General features: G+C 34.4%; 3 protein-coding genes across 5 annotated transcripts; 2 read left to right on the forward strand and 1 right to left on the reverse strand.

Moving 5' to 3' along the window:
• Positions 1-1,327: 1,327 nt before the first annotated feature.
• On the forward strand, positions 1,328-7,393 carry LOC25485515 (dihydrolipoyllysine-residue acetyltransferase component 4 of pyruvate dehydrogenase complex, chloroplastic). Its single transcript, XM_013614745.3, has 6 exons — positions 1,328-2,356; positions 2,763-2,954; positions 3,030-3,117; positions 3,204-3,274; positions 3,386-3,469; positions 6,968-7,393. Exons 1-6 carry the CDS (start codon positions 1,484-1,486, stop codon positions 7,070-7,072), a joined length of 1,413 nt encoding a protein of 470 aa, XP_013470199.1. The 5' UTR covers positions 1,328-1,483; the 3' UTR covers positions 7,073-7,393.
• A 625-nt stretch (positions 7,394-8,018) lies between these two features.
• On the forward strand, positions 8,019-9,847 carry LOC25485516 (uncharacterized). Of its 2 annotated transcripts, none has more exons than XM_024771855.2 (3): positions 8,019-8,500; positions 8,589-8,670; positions 8,990-9,847. In XM_024771855.2, exons 1-3 carry the CDS (start codon positions 8,384-8,386, stop codon positions 9,160-9,162), a joined length of 372 nt encoding a protein of 123 aa, XP_024627623.1. In that variant the 5' UTR covers positions 8,019-8,383; the 3' UTR covers positions 9,163-9,847. The 2 variants fall into 2 exon arrangements, with proteins under 2 accessions (XP_024627623.1, XP_013470200.1); XM_013614746.3 differs by having other exon boundaries at positions 8,064-8,500; positions 8,987-9,847.
• A 254-nt stretch (positions 9,848-10,101) lies between these two features.
• On the reverse strand, positions 10,102-14,562 carry LOC25485517 (geranylgeranyl transferase type-2 subunit beta 1). 2 transcript variants are annotated; one of them, XM_024771848.2, is made up of 9 exons: positions 14,392-14,560; positions 14,042-14,100; positions 13,690-13,957; positions 13,543-13,609; positions 13,298-13,446; positions 12,517-12,650; positions 12,329-12,427; positions 12,132-12,207; positions 10,112-10,439 (listed from the first exon to the last, which is right to left on the reverse strand). In XM_024771848.2, the coding sequence occupies exons 2-9, from the start codon at positions 14,093-14,095 to the stop codon at positions 10,345-10,347; spliced, it is 942 nt and encodes a 313-aa protein (XP_024627616.1). In that variant the 5' UTR covers positions 14,096-14,100; positions 14,392-14,560; the 3' UTR covers positions 10,112-10,344. The 2 variants fall into 2 exon arrangements, with proteins under 2 accessions (XP_039685965.1, XP_024627616.1); XM_039830031.1 differs by having other exon boundaries at positions 10,102-10,439; positions 12,367-12,427; positions 14,042-14,562.
• Positions 14,563-16,803: the final 2,241 nt, after the last annotated feature.

Consider the following 16,803-nt stretch of genomic DNA (forward strand, 5'->3'; position numbering starts at 1 on the left):
TTAGCTAACAAGATAATTATTTTCAAGTGTAAATAATATCATAACCTATCATGAATCTAAGGTTAGGCTTTCAAAATAATATCCCAACACTAAAACAAATGGCGACTATAGTCTACCCATGGTGAAGCATTACGACTGTAGCCTTGCCCCCATATCATGAGAACCCTAAAGAGCCTCCATAAAACACTCACCCACAAGTTCAACTTTAGTTTTCTAAATACAATCAAAATTTGAACGTTTATCCCGCATAAGATTAAACATTTATTTTATAGTAGCCACACCCTCCAAACCTCTAACATTATACGATAATATATTCATAACAACCGTACTACACCAACCATTACTACTTAAGACCTTTGTTTCCCATCCTACCAATAAGACGCCCTGAACCTTCTTCATTAACCCCAACACTCTCTCTTACTAACCCCTTCTTGCTCCCTCATACCCTCTCACCATCTATACTACATTTTCTTCTACTTTTGAGTTTAACTAATCTATATTTTTCATCCTTATAATTAGCCCCAATACCAAGATTGTCAGACTCGCTAGTCTACATAGACTCGAAAAAAGTTTGTAGACTCGACTCATATGAGCCTATAAAATATTAAAATTGACTTTAAAAAAACATGTAAGTGACATATATATTTTTAATAGAACATGAATTAGCATAAAAATTAAAATTTCAAACTACATAACAAACATTGTAAAAAAAAGTCTCATATTTGAGCAAGCAATATAGAGAAGTAAGTGGGTAAGGTCCTGATTTCTTCCTATTGGATACTATACACATCAAAAAAATCATAAAACATATACGATAATGGCTTCAAATACCCAACGCTCTAGCTAAATCTTGTTCATCATCAAAATCACCACCATCATCATCATCTTCTTCACTAGCACCTTGAACATCATCATCAAACGCAACTCCAGATATAACCTAACTTGGATTATTTTAACCTACAATTAATTCCACATTGCTTCCAACACCACTTTGCACATCATTCTTAGCAGCATTAGTTCCCACAATATTTCGATACACAAAAGAGAACGTTCTCGATGAAGAAAGAAAAAGATGTCACTTGTCACATTGTGGTTGACCAATGTCACATGAAATTGAAACCACAATGTCATCCAAATGACATCCTTTCTTCACTACCTTTTAACAATGTTTTTCGATCATCTTTAAAGACTTTAGAAAAATCTTTTCACTTAACTCTTTCACCTTGTTACTTGCACCTTCTCTACATCACTACACCCCTCTTTTACAATGTTTGTATTCATCAAACCTAAAATAAAAGAAGTAATAGTTATTTTGGTCCCTGAACATATAAGGAGTAGTCGTTGGACAACAAGGAAGGAGTAAGAAAAGAGAGTGAGCAGTAGTTAGCTAGCAACTCTCCCTCGTCCTCTCCGCCCCTCTCACCTGTCCCTCCTTCTTCATATCTCTTCTCATTTCTCATTCATTAATTCTCATTGCTCCAAAATGAATACACATTCTCTCTCTTCTTCGATGATCTCAATGTCTTCTTCATCTTCTATTCGCACCCCTCAATTCACCACTCTCCTCCTCCCCCACCGCTCCTCCCCTCGCCGCAAATCCTTTTCCTTCAAAATCCAAGCTAAGATCCGTGAAATCTTCATGCCTGCACTCAGTTCCACTATGACCGAGGGTAAAATCGTCTCCTGGATCAAATCCGAAGGCGACACTCTCTCCAAAGGTGACAGTGTCGTTGTTGTTGAATCTGATAAAGCTGACATGGACGTTGAAACTTTCTACGACGGAATTCTCGCTGCTATCGTTGTCGACGAGGGAGAAACCGCTCCCGTTGGTGCTCCTATTGGTTTACTCGCTGAAACTGCTGAAGATATTGCTGAAGCTCAAGCCCAGGCTAAATCCGTCAAATCCGCTTCTTCTTCCTCTTCCTCTCCTCCTCAGGAAACTTCGCAGTCTCCTCCTCCACCACCTCCACCTGCGGCGGTTAAGTCTGTTTCCGATGGTCCCAAGAAAATCACAGCGACACCTCAAGCGAAGAAGCTTGCGAAGCAGCATAAGGTGGACATTGCTTCTGTAAACGGGACTGGTCCGTTTGGTAGGATTACTCCTGCGGATGTAGAGGCTGCTGCTGGGATTACACCGGTGAAGAGTAATGTAGCTCCGGTGGCAACCCCTACTCCGGTTGCACCGAAAGGTGGTTCTTCTGCTGCTGCACCAGCTGCGATTCCGGGTTCGAGTAATGTTGCTTTCACAACTATGCAATCTGCTGTTGCTAAGAATATGATGGAGAGTTTATCGGTTCCTACTTTCCGTGTTGGGTATCCAGTTATCACTGATGCACTTGATGCTTTCTATGAGAAGGTATAAATGTGCATTTTCTAATTTGAAATATGATGATATATGATAATGACATTGTTTATTTATTTATTTATTTTGGTGATGGATTGTTTAGACTGAATAGTATTATTGTATTGGAGTTTTGAAATTTGAAAATGATTATATATGATTATGACCTTTGTAACCGCAACACTTCTAATCTGAGGTGTGTCCGTGTCCGACACCGACACATGTGATTACATTCAATTATGTCATTTTTTTTAAATTACCTCAGGTGTTGATGTGTGTGTCCGGTGTCCATGTCTGTGCCAATGCTTTATAGACGATGACTTTGTTTGATTTGAAAATTTAGGTGATCGATGGATGGTTGAGATTGAATATTATTGTTGTATCGGAGTTTTGAAATTTGATGTTGAATTTTTCTGTTCAGGTGAAACCTAAGGGCGTGACTATGACTGCTATTTTGGCTAAGGCTGTTGCAATGGCACTTGTTCAGCATCCAGTTGTCAATGCCACCTGCAAAGATGGCAAGAACTTTCATTACAACAGTAACATTAACGTTGCAGTTGCTGTGGCAATCAATGGTGGCTTGATAACCCCAGTTCTTCAAAATGCTGATAAGGTCTGTGAACTTAAGTTTATTTTATGTTTTTTTTTTTTAATTTCATTTGTTGATTGTTTTGTTGTTGTGTTGTAGTTGGACTTGTATCTGCTGTCTCAAAAGTGGAAAGAACTAGTTGGAAAGGCTCGTTCAAAGCAATTGCAACCGAATGAGTATAATTCAGGTTTGTTTATTGTTGTCGTTGGCTATCTGGTTTCTGTGTTACTAGAATGTTTTAACCGGATATTAATTCTGCCTGTTTGCCTGCAGGAACTTTCACGCTTTCCAATTTGGGTATGTTTGGAGTTGACAGATTTGATGCCATACTTCCACCAGGCCAGGTTAGTGCTTATTTCTAATATTTTGAGTTGTTAGTTTGAGAGATTATCTGGCTTATTTTCTAGCAATTTGGACCTTTTTTTGGGAGGTGTTAAACTTGTCATTTATTTCAGGGGGCTATCATGGCTGTTGGAGCATCAAAGCCCACTGTTCTTGCTGATGCAGATGGATTCTTCAGAGTGAAAAGTAAAATGCTGGTGAGTTATATAGTAGTATATATACTTTCCTTGCTGTTTATGCCTTCATGCTTGCTTAGTACAGTAGATGAATCCCCAAGTGAGAACATAAATGAACATTTTTTAATAGAAATAAGGCCTTCTGTCATTGCCCTGCGGCCATCATATGAGGCAGAACCTTAGATTGCATTTGCATCGTGTCACATTAGCAATATAATTTTCTGAAATGTTAACTGTAGGGTCATAGCCTGAATTTTAAATTATATCTGGGCAGTGTTGAGCCACATGAGTACATTTTTCTCAAGGGTTAATAAATTGCATAAATTTTTTATCACATCTGCAAGGTGCTGTGTGATAAATATTTGGCAAGTGTACCAAAAACTATTGAAGTAATAATAAAATTTGTATCCACGAGGACCGTTGTTAATCTCAACTTAGCAATAAAGTTAATATCTAGGATGTGTAAATTTTTTAAGTGTCTGAGGCAATAGGTTTGTGTGCATAAAAAATAAATAACAGAAAATAAAATGGTTTGATAATTGGATTAAAACAGATGATCAAGCCTTTCAAATCCTCTATTGCTCACTGTGAGTAATTTGCCTCTCTTCTCTCTCAAAGAAATTAACCTAGCTTTACGACGGATTAACTAAATGGTTTTGATCAATCTCTTGACTCAAAACCCTTTCCTAAGTTATAACCTTTTAATCTCTTAAACCGATTGAATAACCGTGGAAGCATGGTGAGAACGTTAATTCATAAGTCATACTCAATTTTCTATCTATCTCTAGGTTCCTATGTTGAATTAAACAGAATAACTATTTCAAGATTAAAAGCTAGAGTTAGTAGTCATTCAATTCCTAAGATCAATCATAAGAAAAGCATTGAGCACAAATAATTCTGTATAAAGACTAGGTTTTCATTGATGTCAAAGGGAGTTCTTAACAAATTACATGCTCACTGATCACAAAGATTCATCTCATGGCTTAATCAATCTAAGAGTTTAGTTACTCATAACTAAACAATTAAATACATAGAAATAATAGAACATACATAAATCAGAACCAACTATGAGCTGGGTGAGATCCACCGCGTGTTCTTTAGCTTCCTGGTGTCGTCTATGCTCTGTTTAGGTCTCCAAAATCGCTCTTTAAGCTTCTGATCGCATCTGACTTTAATAGACAAAGAATTAGGGTTTCAAAAAAGCCCACCATCGTGCCACATTTCGAGACCATCGTGGCACGATTTGCTCATTAATCCTACGTGGTAGCAAATTTACTCAACCATCGTGGCACGTTACACATCCATCGTGCCACGATTTTTCCAGCATCTTCAGGTAAATTCCACGCTTCAAACGTGCCACGATTCAGGTCCATCGTGGCACGATTTCTCCAGTAGCTAAATTCTTGCATTCTTCTCCAATTTGTGCAAAACTTCTCTTTTATGAATCTTGAGATGATTTAATCATGTATACAAGCAATTGACTCTCTAAATGCCATAAAAATATCATAAAAAAACCATAAAAATAACATAATGACGACTGTCATCACTGTGCTTCAGGAATGTTCAGGAATATGACCTCTAGTATTTTTCTGCAGAGTTAATTTTCTGGCCCTGTTTCAAATATTCACCATAATGCTTTTTTCTAATCTTCTTAAAATTCATAAGTGCGGCCTATGAATTTTCTATTTCTTGAATTTCTGATTCCTTCTCTTCTTACCTGATGAACCGAAGTTTTCAACGTTCAGAAGGCTTCTTTTGTATCTGGACTGGGTGATACATTCTTCCTCTATTGTATAACAAAATATTATCTAGTCTTTTTACTTTTCATCTTGTATTCTTTATAGAGATAGGTTTCGCAGGAACCTTATTTGGATAGTTTGATTGATTCCTAGTGGCTAAGGTGCATCTTAATATACCACATAGGCTCATTTTGTGGTTTAACATCTTTCTTCTGCTAAGTTCCTTGACACGGTAAACGATTGGACTTGTTTCTTGTCAACAATGAAATTTCAACATCCTATATAACCACAGTTTTCTCTAGTGTTTTGTTTTGTTTTTTCCTTTTGAAGAATCTATACACTTGATTCTCTGCAAACAAATTCTAAGAGTCTGTTGGGGGTGTACGTCTAGAAACCATAAAATGGGAATGTCTGCAAATCATCATTTCAAATGCAATATTATTACTTTTATAGTCACAATGGGTATGCCCTTTGATTAGAGATCTTAGAGCAACAAAAATCTAGTTTGCTAGATTTCAACTGTTTCATTTTTGAAGCATTTTGTCCCGTATCTTTTGATCTTGTTTGTTGAAATACTTACTGGACATATCCACTAAACGGTATCGTAGCACATGTTATTTTGTAAACAATTGAAAAGTTAGTGACATGTCATAAAGCCTTTGAGACAATTCGACCTAAGCCATAGTAAAGAAATAGTATTTGGAATGCAAAACAAATTTTATCAGAGAGGTGAACATTTAATACAAGTCTCTCGATTTAAAATACCGTAGATCTATCATACAAAGGAACATAGAGATAGAGGAGGATATCAATCACAATCAAAATAGGATGGGTGAAATTGAGTGTATGTAAATGCCGTCTGTATATGCTTTTACTCTATTTACAAAATTATAAGTAATTTGATACTCAAATATACATATATTTTGGCATTTGGTAAATTGGTCTTTGTAGCCGAAATTGAACAAAATATTATCCTCAATAGAGGTTTATTTGCTACGTGTGAGATTTTATACCTCGTTAAAGTGCATTATTGGAGTTGTGTGCAACAATAAATAAGGATCATATATGCAATAGAAAATACCACTCAAGCATAAAGAATAAAATCCATTGCATAGTTATAAGATTTTCAATGTTGTGTATGCAACTGAATGTTTGGTGGTAAAAAGCTAACAAGTAAACTTAGTGTTGCCTAGATGAGAATATTAAGATGCATGATTGGTTAAACAAGGCGAAATAGGATTAGAAATACTATATTTAGAGAAAAAATTAGGCCAGCCTCCATTGTAGAGAAGACAATAGGGTCATTTAGGACATTCATTGTTGCTTTTTTTTCAAAATAGGATGAAAAAGGTCAGGTAGCCTAGTGGCTAGAATTGACCTTTTTCAAGGTGAATAAGTGGGGTGTCCGGGGTTCGAACCCCGGCCCCTGCATATAACAATGCATGTCCCTACCAACTGAGTTAATATTTGTATATTTGTGCAGTTTCACTACCGTGTTCAAATTTTATAAATTAATGACCTCACATGCATGATGCCTCACTCTAAACTCTAAAGTATAAGGGTAGAAAACATTTTTCTTGTCTTTATCTTGTATGCATCATATCATGAAATCATAATAGATGTATTTGGCTTTGGTTAATGTGGTCATAAAAAGCACCATGTCAAATACTGGTTCAGATAGTTCTCTTCTGCCAGTTTTCGATAAGAATCATATGAAATCATAGGTTTTTATTTTTATTTCCCAGGGTCAAATTAATTGGGTCTAAACTTTCCTTTTCAGGTGAATGTAACAGCTGATCACCGAATAATTTATGGAGCTGACTTGGCTGCCTTCCTTCAGACATTCTCTAAAATCATTGAAAACCCAGAAAGCCTAACATTATAGTCATTCTTCACTTTCAGATAAATTTAGTTCTACCAGGCGCACTGTTTCTTGAGAAGCTGTTTGTCTTAATTCTTAATCTTTTGTACTTTTTCTTTTCACTTTCTTTTTGTTTTACTATACTAGATCATTCACCCATGAATTTCTAAAACTTTTGTACTTTTTGTTTGCACTTTCTATTTGTTATAAAATTTATACTAGGTTGATCATCCGTGTGATGTACGGGTCAGTTGCATTTTGCATATGAATATGATTGTAATAATATTTGTGCACTTTGAGAAACCATAATCTAAGTATCTACTAATTTAAATGCCTATTAATGAAGTTCAAATGTTTGATGTTTAGATAAGAAGTACAAAGACTCGTATATACAACAAAAAAAAAAATGAAATACAAAGACTCGCTATCTAGAGAGAGAAATATAGTAGAACATAGAATTTCATGCCATGGTTACCATATTTGTAAATATTTTTATAAATAATAAAAAGAGTACAAGAGAGAGATACCTATTCTATTTATAATCAAAGAGAGTTTGGTATTCATGCATAGAAAAGGCATCGTACTTTGCCGTGTAGAAGACTATCGAAGGTAGAAAGAAAGAATACAAGAATTTCAATGCATGCTGTCATTCTGAAATGGACCACTGTCAGTGATGGAGCCAATTGTTTGACTTTACTCATACACACCCAATGACCTACGAAGTGGATCCAATGCTATTTATTAATCTTCTGGATAACAATAATAACTATGTTGCCTTACTTCAATAATACAAAATATTACTACTAATCAACATCTACACATTGAGCCTAAGCTTTACTTTAGTCTTCAGCTTCTCTCTCCCAAGTGGCTTACGCCAAGTTACACAGTGAAAAAAAACCACCTACTTCAGTTTTGATTTTGACATGTTCAACTTGGTTGGCTTGCTGTCTCTTAAGCTGTTCTGGCCAATAATAAGCGCCCCCATAAGCACTTGACCCATTCAATTAATTTAGTGCCCGGTTAAATAAGCAACCTTGTAGGAATAAATCGTGTGAAGAAAAAAACAATCAAGCACTATGTCACTATGTGGGACCTGCTAGCTCCACTCCAGTATATTAGTGAAACAAATTGTCTATGTTTAACATAGTCATCGTAAAATAAAAAAGCCATTTTCACTTTTTTGCCTATTTTTCATTTTCTGCCAAACCCCACCAACAACTGAAGTCATAAGCATCCAAAGAGATGAAACTGTTCTGTCAACTGAACATGAGTCTCAACCAGCAACTACAAGCTTAATAAACACTCAGTTTCTGTTGGAGATTGTTAAATAAAACTATGGCTTTTGAAGATTGTTATTATGATAAAAGGAATCTTCAGAAATCAGCTGGTATAAAGAGTTTTCCTCTTTCTGGGACTAGTCTTGCATCTTTGGAGTCTTTGTCACTGCCACTGGTATGTAGTTTTGAACCTTGAGTTTTGAAATGAGATTGAATTTCTATATATATATAGTGTTTAATGGTGATTGTTTTGTTGAGAACAGGTGCAAGAGGTTGTTCTTTCAGCAGACATGCAATGTGAAACTTGCCAGAAGAGAGTTGCTGACATTATTACAAAAATGAATGGTAAGCTTGTTTCTGTATCATTTTTGTTCTGTTGAAATAAGGAGATATCATTTATGGCTATATATATGTGTTGGACATGATTGTGAAATTGTTGATTGATTCTAATGCTCTATATTAAAATTGCTTTCTCCAAATCTCAATATCCTCTCCTCTATTTGCTTTGCAAGAAGAGGTTAGAGAAGACAGAGAAAATGAATTTAGCAGAACTTAGTATAAAACACATTTTATATTTTATACTGAAGTGTAATGAATTTTGTGATGGTGTTTTATGTTATTTATCTTGTTAGCTCTAATACATGTATATTTAATTTTTCAGCAGAGACAGAGTCAATTGTGGTGAATGTATTGGAAAAGAAGGTGATACTTACATTTAGAATATCAACAACAACAACTGTTGGTAAAGTAATCTCAAAGAAAGTTACACCATTAAACAGAACTCCTTCCCCTAAAGTTGCCATTATCAAACGGATATTCCGCTCATCCCGTGGTTAATTAGTAATTTATACACAGGTTAGAAAGTAACCACATGTGCATAAGATTCGGTTAGATTGATTTGACAATGTACAGCACACAGTCTTTGTATTCATTCATCATTGAACTTGTTTTTTGTTATTGCTTTCTCAACATGGATGGATATTCACAAATAGCAGAGATGTAAGAATTTTATTGAATTTTGTGTTTGATTGTAATTTGGTAACACAATGCATTATCAGGTAGTAAAATCATTTTTCACACACCCACGATACTCTGTATAAAAATTCAGTTGAAAACATGATTAATTTAGTTCATGTATTGTGGCTAATTCACGCTATTGAACTAACCGTAAATTAAATTATCCATCTTTGATCGTGGTTAACTAGATGTCACCGAGAGTACAAAAAGTGGAAGTGGGGTGTTCATTTATCACTGTCATTGAAAATAATCCACTTTGTTCTTTCTCCTCTGGAGGCTGCTTTTATTAGACTTTGAGAATAAGAATATGAAGCTTCAAATTTCAATGTTGCTTTGGGTAAGAGCAACGTAAATCGTAGGTATTCAACTAGTATAAGTTGAAGCTTAAAACCCATTTGCTTGCTTGGCTTTAAACGGGACCCTCGCAAGTGGGCGGTGGAATTGGTCCCCTCGGATTAATCGATTCTTGATCGGATATCGAGTTTTTAAAAAAAAAAAAAAAAAAGTTGAAGCTTAAATAGGTAACTTCGTTTTATTGAAAAGAAGAGAGTAGTATTAGTATTTGTTTGAGCCATTAGGAGAGTACAGTGTCGGTTGATCCATGAACATCCATGTCATAATTTCACTTTCCCTTGCTTTTTTTCCTTATCCAGAAATAAACCAATCACGGGTTCTGTCAGTACTATTAACTCATTTCAGAAAAGGGAAAGTGTTTGTGATTTTTCAGTGGGGTACGTATATTATACACTCTAAGTAGACTAGTTGAATGTAGAATTGAATTCCTCGAGAATAATGTAATAAATAATTGTAAACGAAAGTGTCTGGTTGTGACACACTCACCCAGTCATACATCAGAAAAACAAGATGTTATATACAGGAAATTTAATACAGCTAAAAATAAGAATTAAAGATCTTTCACCTCAAAAAAGTTAAAATTAAAGATCTTATGAATCTAAACTCAAGACGGTTCTCATTACTTGATAATGTTTGTTGAACTCCAATTCATTTACTAAAGAAAATTCTATTCACAACTTCCACGGGTAAAGCGTAAGCTGGGTCTATCGGTTTCACTCCAGGATATTCAAGAAGTGAAAGTCCTGCAACAACAAATAAAACAACTTCATATGAAACACATAAATAAAATTAACAGAGATACATTACTAAGTTAAATCATGTTATATGTCAAATTGAATTTGGGACTTGATATATGTTGTATGACCAGCATTTATAAGGGGTAAAAGCATAAAGAATGCAGAGTGGGATAGGCAGGGAAGCTATAATATGCAATAATGAAGTGTAGAACAACATTAATTTTCTGTTAAAAAAAAAAAAAAAAAGAACAACATTAAGTTCATAACTAACATATGTACTCGCTTTAAACCAAGTAAGAAACAACAATATATCAAGAAACATTTCTAACGACAAATCATTCCCGATCAACACTTTTTATCAGTGCTTCTACAAGTCTACTCCACAGAAGGCCAAACCACATAAGACGAAACTCTACCACCCAACTTTCTCGCTAACATTTATATTTCTAATCCTATCTTGTTTTATGTGACTACACGTACAGCTTAGCATTGTCATTTTAGCAACAGTGTGATTACTTTCTCATTAGCTCTAAAGCCCAACATTCAATATCATGTAACTGCAGATTTTAAAGTCGTGTGGTAAAATTTTCTTTTAAACTTCAATGTTACTTTTCTATCACAGATTACACTAGAAACATTTCTCCATTCCCACCACCATGATATCCACATTTTAACCAGTTTGGATAAACTTTTCAAAAAGCATTTACGGGAAAATAAGATTGAAATTATACAACAATAATGATTATGAGTATATAACTAATAACTTTTTGCATAAATTGAAATGAGCTTTCCACATTTCGACAATTTCAGAAACTTATTTATGTTATAACTCCACGACAGCCTATAAATGCATTAGGGCTTGTTCTATAGATACGAACCAAACACATCTCTCTATTAAGAAGCTCATACAGCACTTAAACTTAAACTGTGTAAATTGTAATGTGGTATGTTCTCCAATTTTCCACGTTAAGCTAAAATTTCAGTGCCTTTTGCTAAAGTTGTATTCCATATTATACCCTTTCTACTACAAACTTTCCAAACAACTAAAATAAAAATAGAATGACATGTATCTAGTTCTAAATTCTAATGTATAATTATGTAAGCTTGTTGAACTAATATGATTTTTCAAGTGATTTTACTTAATAGTTTAACCTTTTGACATAGTTCATCCCATTGTAGTCAGGATCGAGTGCTGGTTCGTAGGATCGTATGATCCTACGTTCCACAGCACCTCAATCGTGCTTCGACTTTACTCAGGTTCATTTTTTCTTTGTTTGCTCTTGTTTTTCTTCTGTTTCCTCTGCTTTCTCTGTTTTTTTGTTTGTTTCCTCTGTTTTTCCTCTACTTTCTCTGTTTTTTTGCTTGGTTCCTCTGTTTTTCCTCTATTTTCTCTGTTTTTTCACTCAACTCTATCAACAACCTACTGATCTTACTTACGAAGCGTGTTACGACCCTCATGTTTACAATCTTTCACCAGCCTACCGATCCTACTTAAAAACTCGAACCTGACTACATTCTATGCATTTTCCACGCTTTAGCACAAGCATAGGCTTATAAGATGATCGATTTTATGACATGAACCAAAACATGAAGTGGGCAACAAAAAGTCACTAGGTTTCTTGAAGATGCCTTTTTGCGTATCTTTCGAAATTACATGACCAAACAAAGTAGAAAATACAAAAAAAAGGAAAACATTACCAGCCACCCCAAAGTATGTATGGAAGACATCCACAGCATCATCTGGTCTATCTGAAATCCCACCATTGTCTGTGTCCTAACAGTTTCAACGTACACAATATTTCAGAAATACTAACCTCATAAGTCATAACAGTTAACACCACAAAAGAAGGAGGAAAAAACATGCTGATTTGTTTACACAAATTCCACTAAATAACCTGACAGTCCAAGATAAATTTTATAAGCTTCTCCTTACTGATCCAATGAACCCTGTCAATCATGATCAGGCTAGAAAGAACCCACCATGAGTAGCATACCTGACAAGATCTAAAGCTGGTAAGAGAAACTGAACAAAACAATAATAGCATCTATAGCAATAGACCTAAACTTGAAAAGATTTACTCACATCAGGGAGTTTCTCTGGACGCCCATTCAGACCTCCAGATTTAACTTGTCGCTCACATAACCACCATCCAAGTAGGTCCTTGTCAACAAGATCTAGTGACCCCGCTATAGCAAGGGCCCCCACACAACAGAAAACTGAAAATAGAAAAAGCAATATCTCACAAGGATTATTCAAGTCTACAGCTCATTGCATTCTTTTATTTGGAATTCAAAAGATGGAAAAACCAAAGCAGACATATTGACACACTAAGAATGCATTCGCCGACTAAAATTTGTTTTATTATATGCATTCCTTGAGTGAACAGTCAACACAACACAACATAAGTAGAATACCAAATTATGGGATTTGGCCTCCTAAAGAGGTTATCTTAATTCTAAAGCACATATTGTAACCTCTTAGCATTCAAAGGTTTAGAGAGATGCTCACAGTATTATTAATTTGGGAAATTTATTCAATATAAGTAAAATGGAGACTTTTAAATATGATATTTGCTTCCGGTATGCCCTAATCCCACTGCTTAAACCAGGAGAAAGGTTCCCTCTTCTAGTGAAAACATTATTTTTACTCCTTTTAGTGGCTGCATCAGAGTAGAAAGCAAATTCTTGTGTCCATAATTTAAACAACAAATTCAAACTATGGCCTAATGACACACAACATTCCTTTCGTGTGGGAAAAACGGGAAAAAAAAAAAAAAAAAAAAAAAAAAAAAAAAAAAAAAGATCTTGAAAAGGAATAGATGAACATGCATTGAGTAACATAGAGAAAGTAATATATAACATACTTTGTCCAGCATGAGATTCCCCACCAGGTGTGCAACCAAAACCACCATCCATGTTTTGGCAACTTATAATGTATTTGACAGCCTTGTCCACATTTATTCTATCCAAGCGATGTAATAACGATAGACAACAAATAGCAATGTATGAGAACCTAAGACAAACAAGTCAGTAGATTTTAGTCCAAAAAAAGTGCAGTAAGCTCATAGGCAATCAACAATCAAAACCGGAGTTAAGCAAAATAGCATACCGGGTATCAACTTCACCCCATATATCCCCTGAAAAAGACCCATCTTCATTTTGCAGGCCGACAATATCTAACATAAATATTAAGCCACACAAGATCCAGTATATTTATTAACAGATGAATACATATCACAGAACCTTTAAAGGATACAATTTGTGACCTTATCTGCATCAATAACATCCAACTTATTAAAGAGAGCAAGCACCTGCACGGCACTAAGTGTATACAAGATATGTGGGTCATGTCCAACATTTCCACCAAAACCCCCTTCATCGTGCTGACAAGACATGATCCAGGAAACAACCTCATGAACATCTACGGTGTCGAGCTTCCCCAGAAGATGAAGGGTAGTCAATCCCCAGTATGCTCCATTCATCCTGAGATGCTCCATTACAACAGATTCAAAACTATCTTTCTTCTGAAAATAAAAAATGTTAAAAATTATGATACTGAAGATGATATATTGTTTTGAAAATAATTAAGGAATGAGAAGCAGACAGACCTTTTGAACAGATAGTATATACTGAACGTGTTTCTCAGCAACCAGGTCTCCCATCTTCTCTTCTCCGGAGCAAAGTAATTAGAATAAAAAAGGTATTAGGGATTAAACCGTTGATACCCAATCTCAGGGATTTGAAAGAGTGAAGAGAAGTAATGTTTTATATATTTCATTTGGCCAAAAGGCTGTATATAAAGGGTAGTTTGACCACAGGATTAAGTCACTAATTACCTAAACTTAACTCTTAAGCATTCATCTAATACCAAGTAATTGCCAGCTCATGCTAAAAGAAAGGGAATACACTGTTACAGTTTCACTTTCACCAAAGATAATGATGATGAGTTTATTCTAACCTGTAAATTAGAGACGAAAATGGATCAAGCTCTTCCAATCTCAAGGAGGATGAGTCTCAACGTCTTCTGTTTCTCTTCTGAGCCAAACAAGAGAGATTCTCTCTCTCTCTCTCTCTCCCCCTTTTTCTTACTTCACGTCTACCAAACACACTCTCAGTCTCATGTCTTCTGTTTCTCTTGTAATCTAAAAGCATCCACACGCCCACATCCATTTTTGGTAACTTTTTTTTTTATTTGTTGAAAAAATACATTTTTGATACTTAGATACATTCGTTTATAATTTTTTAATAGTATTTTAATAAGCATTCAATCCTTCTAACCTAGCATTTCAAGTATAATTTTTAAATGAACCTGCTAATCGTATCAATAACTCTATTATATCATTATATTTCAGTATTATAATATTAATAAAGGCATGACCCACTTAAAATTTGAATGTTTGAGTGCGACCTTTGTCCCATCAAATACTCAGAATAATTTTTCCCCAGTGAGGATACCTAGCAGGTATCAACTATCAAGTCTTAAACGGTGAGATACCTTCATTAGGGATGGTCTAACAGACCACATTCTCAAACTCTTGCTGGGTTAAACCAATGTGGGTCATGCGTTTTGGAAATTGAATCTACATAAAGTGATATAACATGCGTTAATTTCACTCGATAAAATAGAGTGTTCAAAAGAGAGTGTTGCTAACATTTATCGCCAAACAAAGTCTCAATTTATTGCATTCTCTTCGCTTTCTCTCTTTTTAAACAAAATTGTAGCGTCAAGACGCTTTTTGCCATAAGAAGTAAAAAAATAGAACCGGACTGTTCACATTTTAGCCCATTTTACATGTGCCAATGTTTTTTAAAACCAGAGTGAAATCGAATCAGCAAGACATTTAAGTCATGATTTAACGTTAGAAATAAATAATAACAATAAATATAATACTAATGAATGAAGAGTAATAAGTCGAAGGATAAAATGTAAAAGAGAGTTTGATCCATTGGTAGTCGGATTCTACTTATCTCTAGTGAGTCTTTTGGTTACTGAAGTCTTTTCAATCAAGAATCGAAACGTTAATAGAAAAAAAAAATACACTTTTAGTCTCTTAACTTAATTTCAGATAACAATTTGATCCTTTATCTTTTTTTTCATTTCAATTTGGTCCTTTTTGTCCATTTTCATATGAAATTTTAAGCTTAAAATTCATGATTTTATTTTCTTATGGTCTTTCAGTCTTCAAATCTATGATCCTCGTCTATGTTTGCATAATATTAGATTTGAAGTTTAAAAATGTATATGAAAATGGACAAAAAGGAACAAATTGAAATGAAAAAAAGATAAAGGACCAAACTGTTATCTGAAATTAAGTTAAGGGATTAAAAATGTAATTTTGCCAAAAAAAAAAAGAAAGAATAATTTTAGACCCAAAATAATTAAGAAGTAAGATGCTAGGCTTGTTTTACTATATGAGCCATTAATTTGAACTAAATGGTTTAATGTTATTTTGATAGCATTAGCTCATACCGAGAGCAATGGTATCAGACTTGAAGAAATATCTTTTGTAATTTTGTTTCAATCTATTTTGGAGTTGCGCTTTAGTTAATGAACACTTTCTTTATCAAGGAAAAAACAAATCTGAAACATGTTCAAATACAAACCACAGATTGTTAAATGAAAAATAAAAAATCGTATGCATATAGAGAATTACACGAGTATTAGGATGTGTTTTAAAAATTGACTTGGCAACAGCACCGAGTGTAACGCCCGTTTCGAATTATTTAATTATTTAATTAATTATAGAAGTTATTAAGATGAGTTTATATTATATTTATATAATATATGTGTGATTTATATGATTTATATGATGGACGTGATTTTATGTGATTTATGAGTAGTTGTGACTTATTTTTTTGTTTAATAAAATAAGATTTGAAAATAAAATAAATATTGAGTTTAGGGATTGTTTTGAGATTTTAAAGAGTTTTAGGGGAGAAAGAGAAATAAGATAAGATAGTGGAGGATATATAAATAGGGAAACCTAGTTTAGAGAAAAACATTTGTACGTACGATCGTTTTTGGAGAAAAGGGAGAAAAAACCAAGAGAAGGAAGAAGACCTAGAGGGGCTGCGATTTTCATCCTATAAGGTAAGGGTGAGACTAACTTTGCAATTCTATTAAGTCTGTGATTTAATGGTTAGGTTTAACATGATGTAGGATGAATTAAAAGGAATCGGAAACTAGGTCAAAACTATAGAATTGATGATTAAACGGAGAAAAGTTGTTAGATTGATGTAGAAATTGTCCCTAGACCTTAGATAATGATTATGATGAATTCTGGAATCAATGTTAGGCTTAAAACCATGAGAACTAGCGATTTTTATGAAAAACTGCACTTCCGCCCGTAGCGACATTCATCGCTCGCCT

This window comes from Medicago truncatula, chromosome 1, assembly GCF_003473485.1.
Source record: "Medicago truncatula cultivar Jemalong A17 chromosome 1, MtrunA17r5.0-ANR, whole genome shotgun sequence".
NCBI classification, from domain to species: Eukaryota; Viridiplantae; Streptophyta; class Magnoliopsida; order Fabales; family Fabaceae; genus Medicago; species Medicago truncatula.